Source organism: Pleurodeles waltl, chromosome 10 (genome assembly GCF_031143425.1).
Source record: "Pleurodeles waltl isolate 20211129_DDA chromosome 10, aPleWal1.hap1.20221129, whole genome shotgun sequence".
Taxonomy (NCBI): domain Eukaryota; kingdom Metazoa; phylum Chordata; class Amphibia; order Caudata; family Salamandridae; genus Pleurodeles; species Pleurodeles waltl.
In genome coordinates, this window is record NC_090449.1 from 549,173,539 (window position 1) to 549,186,187 (window position 12,649).

The 12,649-nt window shown below is 39.3% G+C and overlaps 1 protein-coding gene across 2 annotated transcripts in view; it reads left to right on the forward strand.

The window, feature by feature from the left end:
• The window catches only part of WNT3A (Wnt family member 3A), a 205,221-nt gene extending 198,637 nt beyond the window's left edge, over positions 1-6,584 (forward strand). For both annotated transcript variants that reach the window (XM_069210981.1, XM_069210980.1), the window contains one exon: positions 1,067-6,584. In XM_069210981.1, coding sequence (XP_069067082.1) covers positions 1,067-1,546 — 480 coding nt within the window. In that variant the 3' untranslated portion in view covers positions 1,547-6,584. The remainder of the gene's footprint in view (positions 1-1,066) is intronic.
• Positions 6,585-12,649: the final 6,065 nt, after the last annotated feature.

The window sequence follows — 12,649 nt, forward strand, 5'->3', positions numbered from 1 at the left end:
ACTACAATGAAACATGAAGGGTTTGAATCCCTTCAAGTTTAAGAAGAAGTTAATTCCATCCTCGTTTATGCCTTGCAGTAAATCAACACACAATCAACATGGTTCCTTAGAATGCAATTTGTGGTGCATGATTGCTTGCAAAGTAGAGGGATGATTGGCCAATAGTCATTACGACAGCGTTTGCTCTTGCAAGTGCAGCGCTTTCACCCTCATGAAATCTCATTGTTGCATTTCATAGCTTCCATCACCAACAATAAAAAAAATACAAAATGAAGTCTGGGTTGCGAAATAGTAGCATAGCACAACGTGGCATTGGTGGATTCTAAATTAGCAGCTTGCAAGAGATTACTTTTTAAAGGCCTTTATCAATAGTGTTCTTACCAGCTTTCACTGTATAGTGTTTAGAGTTCTTTGCCAGAGTTAAATTCCAACATTTTCTAGAACTATCAACATTTCTGAAAGTGGGGTTGATATATTAGGGTGTAGTATTTACACTGCACATTCAGTAGTTGCTCTTTTTTCTGGATTATTGCTGTAAATGGATTGATGTAAAGGACAATTGGAGGATAGGCTGGGAGATTGTCACAATAAGCATGTCTATGGATTTCTGTTAGGGTGGAGTATGTGACGGTTTCATGTTAGACTCATGCCTTAAACTATGGATATTTTCAAGGGTGGGGAGTTGTGATATTGAAGTTATAATATAGATATACCCATACATCGCCTCCACAATATCCACTCTTACTATTTCTCCAAGGTAAGTAGATGTAGAGTTAGAAAAGGAAATCCATGCTTCCATTTATATGCTTACCCTGGTGTCAATATTGTGGAGTCAATGTATTTGCATACAGCGTTATTAACCTGGCTATTGTAATATACAACTGGATTTTGTTTTAACTCTTCTCTTTGAGTTAAATATCATCATGTTCCAAAACCAGAACAAAAACTTTACAAACTGAATTATGTTGCATACAATTTTGTTGGGTGTGTAATTTTGGCTTACTATACTCTAAACCAGCTTTCTTAAGCAAAGTAGTGACTTCAATTGTCTTTTTCTCTCTTCTAGTCAATCATTGATCATATGCACCTTAAGTGCAAATGTCATGGGCTATCTGGAAGCTGTGAAGTAAAGACATGTTGGTGGTCGCAGCCAGACTTCAGAGTCATCGGTGACTACCTCAAGGACAAATACGACAGTGCCTCTGAAATGGTTGTAGAGAAGCATCGAGAATCCCGTGGCTGGGTTGAGACCCTCCGGCCCAAGTACACTTTCTTCAAGCCACCAACTGAAAGAGATTTGGTTTATTATGAAAGCTCTCCCAATTTTTGCGAGCCGAACCCCGAGACAGGGTCTTTCGGCACCCGTGACAGGATTTGTAATGTGACGTCTCATGGAATCGATGGCTGCGATCTTCTGTGCTGTGGACGTGGACACAACACAAGGACTGAAAAAAGGAAAGAAAAGTGTCACTGCATCTTCCACTGGTGCTGCTACGTGAGCTGCCAGGAATGCATACGGGTGTACGATGTTCACACATGCAAATAGGTTGAAAATCCTACAACTGGTTTTCGGAAGTGACTCAATGTTCTGAGATAAGTTTGTGACAAAGCTCTTTTTTGATGGTGAAAAAGGCGCAATTTGTTTGGATAGTATAGGACTTCCTGAATAGTGTGAGATGCAGCTAAATGCTAACCCTGCAATCATGTAACAGTGCATAAAACATTTTATTCCAATTCAACGTTACAGTCTATTAGCAAGTCATCATGAACCTTTCAAGCGGTGGCACTAATTTCCAAGAATCAAGGACTTTCCATTTTCCTCTTTGACAATATTGTGTGAAGAGTCTGGGACTGTGAAGTAAGCTCTGATGACGTGCGCCTTGGAGACAGTCATATCTTAACAGCATGCAAGACAAATGCGAAAATTAAAGCCAATCAACCAATGCACCATACAAATCATGTCAAAGGATTGAACTAATATTGATGCAGGAGTATTGGGTTCATATCTGTGTATAATCAATAAGCAACATAGTACCAGAAACAGCTTCCCTAAACCTCACAGGAGCATGGAACTTGAGCTCTGATACAAGGATGTATAGCCACCAGAAGATGGAGCAGTTCTTATGACAATATGGACCATAAAGGCTTAAGAATACTCCATGTATTGTAGGTGACAACACAGTACTTTCTGCAGGCGAGATATGTGGGTGTTCACTTATTTTACTTATACATTTTAACATTTCCATGACTACTGTAAAGCACATTAGCCCAATTGGACTGAAAAACTGAAAAACACATTATTTGTGTGTGTATATATATATATATATATATATATATATCTATTCTCCAAGTGGCCATTCCTTGCTTATGTTCACTGCAGTAAACATACCATTCACCGGTTAATAGAATATCAGGAGTGATCGCATGCCCCTTTAAAACAGGGCAAGGGCATCTCCAGATGAGTACTGTTTGTTGGGTAACATTTTATGCAGTGAGCAGCAGTACTCGTAGTCTAATACTATACTGATGGCAATGCCTTGCAGGAAAGAAATGATATGCTTTCATGTTTAACATACTATAGATGGGAACTGTACTTAGTTCTTTTCTCCCCAAAACTATTCGGGCGCTCTGTGGGGTGTATGGTAACAGTTGACAAATCTGTCTCACCTCTCCACAATGGCCCTCTTTCCTCCTATGTGCCTATCAACTGTCAGAGGATGAAGGGTCACAATCTCCGTTAAAGAATGTCTTTTAGCTGCAATAGGTTATCTCTTTTTGCTTGAGAAGGCCCTTGTCACCATTTCCTTGAACATTAAAACCACCTATGATTTCTAAAAAGTAGACCCTTCGCAAGCAATACATCATCACTGATATATTAGCTTCAACTTTGTATGAACATGTCGTTCTGTTAACATAGATATTGATGTATTGCATATAACAAGGCTGACCACCAGGCCATGTACTAAAGTAGATGAGTTATAGTTGAAGTGAAATTCGGTCATGTATGTCTACCACCAAAAATACAATAAATACAATTTCCAAGGCAAAACCCCAAGGCAGCAAGGATGGACTCGAGGTTGAATGGGAGGTAAAGGTAATAGAAATCTCTCAGTACCAAGATATGTTCCCTCTTACTGCCGAAACCCATCTGTCATGAAAAGACACAACGTGACACTTCCTCAGACATGGATAAAATAATCAAACGCCTCTTCCAGAAGACCTTAAAATTATAGGTTTCATTTAGAGGTGGGAGATAAAGGGAAATTTGACAAAAATTATGACTCAGTCAGCTCTAAACATCTTTGTGGTGGGCCAGCTGCCAGAGTACTGCCAGGTCCATTGCACCAGAAGACTGACCTTAAGTAGGGTTGCCTTCTAATGCAATAATTTCCAGGCACGGATCTCCATGCAAGGCATGATAGCCATGGCAGAAAGAAATACCCCCCCACACATATTTGGAGGAATCGCCAATACATGAAAAGCATTTTTTTTGGGGAGGGGGGAGGTGGGCTGAAATACAAAAAATGCAGACCGGACCACCATGATATGCCATGTCAGCAGAAGCACTTTCAAAGAATATTGCGCACCCGTTTGGCAGGAAACTCAAAAATCCTAAAGCCTTACATTAGGTTTTTAATTGCTTATGTTCAAGAAAAATAAGTCATTAGAATAGTGTAGTGGGATGACTGCCCACTGCTAAAATCTGTCTGTACCATAGGTCATCTATTTAAAACCCCACAGAATAAGTAACATCTACTGGTCCAGTTTATACTGTGTAGTGTTATTTTACACCAAAAGGGCACACAAAAGCCACTTCAGGTGAATTAAAGTTGTTAGACTAAATCTCCAGACCTAAACAGTGATCTGCGGGTTACACATAGTTCACAGGCCCCCATGAAATATTGATTATGCTGGGTAAAAATAAAAATAACTTTAAATACGTTTTCCCAGTCATCCACACCATCCTTTTTTAAAACTCTGCCAACCAAGTCAGCTTTAAACGAAAATCTGTATTACGCACACATGTGCACAATTGTACAAAAGGGCCCCAATCCCACTTACATGCTTAATATTTCCTGACAAGCTTAATATTTCCTGAAATTGGAGCATAATTCACTCACCCTCTGTGGAAATATGCGAATAGTACAGGTGTAATTCATTGAATTTGTAGCAAGGAAAAGTCCTGCATGATGAAAGAATAATGGCTAACGGAAATCATGCTATATTGTACAGTATTATATCATGAAAATGGTGAAAGGTCTTTCACTGTAGTACTGGAGATAGGTTTAGGCAGCTATTGTTTCCCGTTCTGTAAAATGCCAGTGACTGCAATCATGAATGTTGATTGGCATGGTGAGGACCTTTTCTGCTAGGAGTGGCTTCCATATATAAGCCAAAGAAACACTGGGTGCTAACAGAATGTTGGTGTGTCAACGGAAATGGTACATTGATATTTACTTGGTGTTGACACTCATTCTCCATATAGCATAGTGTAGCCATGATTTTCAAAATTATTCTTGGACTAACTCTCTAGCTCAAGTCTGAATTGCCTAGACCTATAATAAACAAAATAATGGTGTTTGCTGCCATTCAGACATATTTGCCTATTGTAAATGCTTTGCGTTGGCTTAGGAAAGGAATCCCTGTACATTTGAATCTTATCAGTATTACATATTGACTCTACAAAGTAAAATTCCCATCTTAGTGAATTAGGGTATTAATGGATTCCAGAGTCCTTCTATGTGTACCTCATTTAGTTCACAGAAAGAATCTAAAGAAGGTGGCTGGAAAGCATCAACCCTTTGAATGGAAGAGCCATGGCCACAGAAACTCAAAGTTGTTAGGCGCAATTGACCTTGGTACCTGTTTTGGTCTAATGACTACGTTTTTGATTGTGGGGTCAACCGTCTTACATTCGAACACATACTTTCCCATGCATCACTGTATTATGCACTCATAAAATATAAAAATATTTTCATGTTATCCCTTGGCTCTACTCTGTGACTTCTTCAAAAATTCCATTTGCCTTTACTATTACCTGCTCCCCAGTTGTCAGCTCCCATGCAGTCCCTTCCTTCCTGATACCTACCTAAGATTCATATTCCTGCCTTCTCTTTTATAAATTCTTTCCATCTTCTTTCTAAACTTGTCAAAAATAAACCTCTCTCCCGAGTCAAAAATGCTGCTTGCATTCACTTCATCTATCACAATCTCTTAATTTGTGGGCTTTCTGTTGTTTTTGTGACTTTATTGTGGGAATTTGGATAGATACACACTACATAATAGAACAATCAATGAACACAATGCAAATGGGAGGAGTCATGTGTCTATAAGAAAACCTGAGAAAAATTTAACTGCACTTAGGAGAGGTTACTCCTCTGGGAGCCCAAATGTTAAAGCACAAATCTTATTGCAATACCGCCAGAGGGAAACTGCTAATTCCAACTGGGCAGATGTACATTCATGAATATTCGAGGTACAGCTCATCTCACAATATGCATTTGTGCAACATTTAGGAGATAGTTGAAAATATCTTACTGCATATCGCCTAACATGTTCTTCAAAAAGTGGAGAACACTAAAACTGAAATGCTGCTATCCAACTTATAGCTATACAAACATTATTGTGTTCTTTCTATGAAAGAAATGTAGACATTAGTTTTTTATAAGAAAATAACAGATGTGAAGTTTTGTACGAATTCACCTTCTGAGATACAATATTCACAGAATAAAGACATGGCATGAAAGTATTAAATTATATTGGTAGGCATTGCAAACATGTCTCTAGTTTTCATTTTAAAGGTTCTACTAATAAGAACAAGAAACCCATGCAAAACACTGAAATCACAACCAAATTATATGTGTTGTATTAACAGGAGCAACCTCAGTGCCCCTGCAATGAAATTGGAATGCAAGCTAACACCCACCAGTCGGTATATCCTCAACCTGAAGCTACTGCACCAATGGCTACTGCAAAATATCAAAACATAGACAAAAACGTAAAACAGTTATTTAATGTAAACAATGTACATACGAAGACGCGTTGTATTTCAGCCAATCAAATTATGAGGAAATACGATCCATGTATCTATTACAGCAATATTTAACTACATGCAAAATATCAACCCTCTTCTGGGATAAACCTTTCTTTCTCTGTCAGACCTTGCCAGGCGGTTGAGCCACACTAATGCTATTGTCTTTTATCTTGCTGTGATATTCATATATTCTAAAATTAACAAGCCCGCCTAATCCATTGCCTTACAAACTGTATGTATTGTAAAATCTTAAAGTCCAAAGCTATGTACAAAGTAGGTTGTCACCTTTTTTGTAATTCTTAAGTCGAACGAATTTTGTATGATTATTTATTTCATGAATAAATGTATATATTAGTAAGAGTATATATTTGCAGAAATAACTCTTTGGGCAGTGTTGTTGCTCTGCTGTTGTGCCTGTGACCTCAATGTCTTACCCTATTTCTACTGACAGCACATTAGAGATGATTAAGCGTCTATAACTGTTTTGTTACCAGTAAGTTGATAGATGTGACAACGCTATAAAGTTCATTAAAATATTAATTAATTTTTATTTGTGTATTGGTTCTGATTTGTTTGTAACAATCAAACTCAGCAAGTTAGCAATCATTAGCAAAAAGGAAACGCACCACAAAGTTAAAATGGAGACATACTCCATAGTGTGGGGAAAAGGAATCTTCATTATTTTCTGGTTGTGTTATATTATGACAATTGACATGTTTCTGTTGTTCATCTAAATACATAAAGTTAGGAACAGTTCTGATGTGCGGATTTTAACAATCATTTTGCAGCGTGCAATGGATCTAGAGGATAAACTAAAGATTCCATCGGAAACAAATGTATGTATGATGCCTGCATTTCTGCAATCACTTAAAATTCATGCTAAAGTTAATGAAATATGTTTTGAAGAAAGCAAGATCATGGCAGGCGAAAGGTAATTCCCAATAAAATATGCAGAATCCAGAGTTTAGATCCACTGTCAATAAAGTGACTTCTGCATGGCCTGCTATGCTATGCCATGTCATTTATTGGAGTCATATAGCACACAGTCTCCCACTGGAATGTCCTCATAGTCCTTTTGGCAGAAAGCGGGTAAATTACCCAGCAGTTCTGAGGTTTCAATTGCAGAGTCTAATTCAACTGGTGATGATATGTTGCATGTCTTGTGTGCCGCTGCATCTTTTATTTGTTGTTTATATTCTATTCATTGAAAATGGGTGTACGAATTGGTGTCTAAATGAAAAGGAAGTCGACTTTACCAATTACTTGCACATCTTCTGTCATAACCATTAAATCAGCAGATGGAATAGTCTTAGTGTGTTTCTGGGTAAAAGACGTGCCTGAGCAATGTTAGATTTTGTTATGCGGAATCCAACATTCCACCAGTGTTGGGTATTGAAAATTAATGATGTAGTCAACATGATATGAAAGCTTAACAGTGTGAACATGGCAACATGCTTCATGCTGGACTTAAGGTTTGTGGATAGCCGCACTATTGTCAACTGCATGCCCAGGAGGAGTGTGGAAGTCTCTGCTCTATTTACTATTTGAGTGAATTATGTCACCCTGGTCAAATCACTCAGGGCCAAATGTACTATTTACATGCTGTAAAATACTAGCCATGGTTTCCTTGCTACCCACTTGTTCCAATCTCTATAAATCGTTTTCTTCTAAGCAATGTGCTCTGCCATCTGATGTTAGGGCTGTTTGATATTGCATAGCTGTTTCGGTGAAATTTCATAAACATGTCATCAAATTATAATACATTGTGCTTCTAGAGAAAAATGTGCCTTGCTGGTATCTTGCATGAGCTGTCATACGAGGGCATACTGCCTGGAAACGTTATGCAAAATACTGACAGGACACTGGTTCAAGCAGAAAATATCTTTCGGCCAGACTTGTTTGCATGGACGAAAACAATGTATAATGGAAAATTTCAAGACATTTGTGAATTTTGAGAATTTCACAGCATGATTTACATTTTGGCCAGGAATAGCTGATGTCCCACGGTCATTTCCAAACCTCCTGTATCCCATTCAAGTGGAGGTTATTCAGTCTTCTCCTGCTTTGAAACGTTTTCCCCAATGAAATTCAAGCAACTTCCAACTCTCCCCAAATTCAATGATGTCCTTAAACCCTCTTCTCCAGCTAATAAGTCATTAAATTTGAGCTCCCCAGATGCTTTTCCAGCCCTACCCATTTCAACTAACTCCTTCTGCACCCAAATACAAGTGAGTAAACATGTAAAATATTCCGTACTTGTTTCAAATACTACCAGTTATGTTCATTATGAGTTCAAAATATAGCAACCCAAACTGCCAATGTCCTTATGCGATGTGTAATTTGATATGTACAGAGTAATCTGTGTTGCTCAATTAAACACAGTTGAAAACAAAGCAGACCCATCATTTGAAGAAAAAACGAACCGCCCAACTATTTTGTAACCTGAACGCATGAATTTACAATTAACCATATCAGAGGTGTAAGACTGGGGAAAAGAAAACAGAAAATGCTGTATGATTATGTTAAGGTTACCAGCACTAATAGCACAGTGGCTGCGGAAGGCAGGCGACAATTCTAGCCCCTGTCCATGAGGAAATCTATATTCTTGATTTAATATAACTTTAAACATTGTAACAAATGCAGACATTAATAAAATACAAAAGTATGTTGTGATTAGCACTCCTTTGTTGGTGTTGTCACAGACTTATTGTCTCCATTACAATACAATACAATACATAGAGCGGGTTTAAATCAGCCTCTTGCTCAAGGCTGAGCAGCTATTGAGTATATTTCAGTTTGATGCTTCTGAGTCAATGGATCACCTCCTATATGTGTTTTGTCCTGCCTTTGGAACATAGCTTCTTTAGCATCACTTTGATTGGATGATATGTGGCCTTCACTCCTGACATCAGGGATCTATTTTTTTATTTATGTTTTAGAACTCAATAGGAGTGCATGGCTTTCCTTGATCTCACCTCTGTTTTATTCCTGCTGCTTGGATGCCCCCTGGCAGCTTATTCATTCCTCCCTCATGCTACCCTTCCTGTCCAATTTTAATATTTGTATGTTTTTATATTGATTTTGCAAGGGCCTGGCAGCTGTGCATTGCTTACAGGACAGTCACTTCCTTAATTGTCAGTTGCCCCCTCACTTTTATTTCACACACCTGATTTATTCTTTTAAAATGTGTTTTTTTCAACAGTCCAGCTGCTGCACGGTGCTAATGGTCTGGAGCTCTCCAAACCTACTTAAATGTTTAATTAATCATTGCTAAATGGCTGTCATTACAAGATGGTGGCCCAGATGGACATCCTGTGCATGGATGTGGCTACATGAGCAACCATCTTGGAATAATTTTTGTTATACTTTACAAAATCATTTAAAGATGGCTGCTTTTGGATGCTCTTGCATGAAAATGTTTGTTTAGGCTGTTCTCTGATCACTATCCTCAGGCAAACACAGGTCCATCTACTTACCACATTAAACTGGGAGATCAGGCAAGTTATGACTTACACATTTCTATCAAATTACTCCGACCGAAAGCATGTTATGCACGTAACCAACCTGCCAAAGACTGTCATGCATTTGGTTTATTATTGTACACTTTATTTCTTAAGTAGGCAAACAGAAGTAATCCACACTGATATTTTTAAAACTCATTTAGAGAACTGTGAGCAATTACTTTATACCCATTCTTAACATTATTTTTGGGAAATTAGGCTTGAGATTCATGATGTAATGTGAGAAGAAAAATGTGTTAATTCATCTACATATTCACTTTTTAGCCACTTGCGTTTTCCTAAATACCTCTCATTATATGAATATTTGAATAAATAAACTAGAAGCATACTATCAAAATACACAATCCATGTTGCACATATTTCTTCATAATACACGTAATGAATTTGGACTACTTGAATGGTTTCAAATGAAGAACAACATTTGGGGTCTGGGGCCGTGGTGAGCAAATGTCCAATATAGAGGTTGCCTAATAATTATGTAAGACAAAACACAGGGCATTCCTGGATTGATAAGCATTCTAGTAAATATAAACATATAGGCAATCACACTATAGCTGGTTATATGTTAATATAATAAATTAATTGGTGTTGATAAATTCTGAACAAGGGAATAGTCAATAAAATGTTGAAAGCAATTTGCTACATTGGGGATAGCAGTTGTACACCCTTCTGTTTGAACTGACTTCTGTCACAGGCAGGTCGAGATCCTTGAACTATGACATGTCAACCCTAATTATTGGAAGCTATGGTGAGAAACAGACCATATAGACCATCCACATATCTGTAGAAACTGCAAGAGGTGCAGTTGTTGAAGTTGCGTGTGTTTAAATAACAAGGACATCCCTATGTCCCTATGTGTATCAGGTTAGTTATGTATTAATATAAAAATTGTCCAGTGGGACTCATTCAAAAGTAGTGTTCACAGGGGAAAGGAGTGATGATATGTTAATGATGTGCACATGCAGAAAAGGGTTAAAAGCATGCAACTCACTAATATGAGGCATTTCGTTACCCCCAAACGGCAGACCATGGTTAGCTGTTTAGAGTTGCAGAGGCAGCAGACCAGATATTCTGTCAGCTTCTGGTGCATCTTCCCTCTATTTCTCCACACTTCAATGGTGCTGCACAGAGTGAAATTAGCTCCACCACCTTTTGATTGAAGGTAAAGGTGTGGGTTATATGATATTTTTACCTCTGGCCTATTTGTATTAGCTACTCCAATGCTGTCTTATTTTTCCTAGAATGAACTGAAATCACAATTTAGACAATTTTTCCTCAAAATTGGTACTGGTTTGCTGTGTATGAGGCGAGCTTTGCTACGTTTGGTATGAAGGGGATTGGTACTGGTTCCTATAGTATATGCCCCAGCATTGAAACATTTGACTGGGATAGGTATAATGTCCTAAATGAACTTTTCTAACATGTTTGTTTGTTTTCTACCCTCATGGAGCATGATTAGCCTCAATCAAAGCAGATGGTGGTGAATTATGACTAATTTTCTATGACACAAGTGTTTCAGAAAGAGGATGATTTTCACTCTATTTGAAAAGGATGCCCTACTGTTGTTTCAGCTTTCACAGTTTCTTATACCAAGCTTGATTCATTCAGCAGGCACACAGGTGATAATTAATTTGTTATGTTGCTCTTGTATAACTAACGTATGAGAGTATAGTATGTTGTATTGGACCTCTCATCAATGGTATGAGTAACAGTATTCACACTTTGAAACATAAGAGGAGGAGTGTGTATTGTTCCAACACTATGCACCTTCAAAACTCAAGGTCTCATTTTCTCATCCTTTCTGATTGAGTCACCTTGTATACACACTGCTGGTGCACAGACTTTTCTTGTACTCATAAGCTACCACCTTCTACACTAAGTTCTGATGAACTCGGATGATGTTTTCATTGCCTATTGTTCATAGGTTGAATATCTCGTACGTCTTCCTGACACAAGAGTAAACTCACTATTAGGTGGTGGGTTACTCATTGACTAGTTAATGGAAGTATATAGGTGGTCATTCTGACCTTGGCGGTGAAGGGCGCTTACCGCCAGTCAGAAGACCGCCACAACACCGCTGCGGTCGTGGTAAACCGCCACGGTCATTCTTACCCTCAAGAGGCAAACCGCCAAAAACCCGACATCCACAAAAGTACGCCACACCAACGGCCAGCGATAAACTGGCGAAGACCAAACCTCCACGTCACGCCAACAGAAATACGCCCATGCCATTATGACCCACGAATCCACGCAGCGGTCTTTCAACCGCAGTATTTCATTGGCGGTACACACCGACGCGCTCAAAATACACATACAGCTCCAAAACACAGCCACATTGGACAATTTGAAATACACACACCTGAGACACATACACACAACACTCCCACACACCCAATTAAGTATAAAACACACACCCACATCACACACAAACCCCTACGACCACACATCAGAGACGAAGCCCAGAGAGAGACAGCACAGAATAGAGAACACCATCACACAGAGGCACACTACACCATCACCCACACAACAACCACGCACAAAACACCACAAAACACAACACTCACCACACTCATCACCGCAAACACCACCCCACACCTCATCCATGGCACCCCCAAGACACCCCACGTTTTCAGACGCAGAACTCAGGGTCATGGTGGAGGAAATAGTTCTTCGGGACACAGGTGCAGCACACCACCATTGCCAGGAAAATGGAGCTATGGCAAAGAATAGTGGACAGGGTCAACGCTGTGGGACAGCATCCAAGAAATCCGGACGACATCAGGAAGCGGTGAAACGACCTACGGGGGAAGGTGCGTTACATGGTATCCAGGCACAACATTGCGGTGCAGAAGACTGGCGGCGGACCCCCACCTCAACCCCCAGAATTTACAACATGGGAGGAACAGGTCTTGAACATCCTGCATCCTGAGGGCCTCGCAGGAGTATCTGGAGGAATGGACTCTGGTAAGTCTAATCTCAACTACTTCATCCCCATCCACCCACCAGCATGCCAACTCATACCCCCACCCTCCCCCCCCACCCCCATCACACATCCTCCTTGCTAATGTCTCACCATCACAACCCACCGATCCCA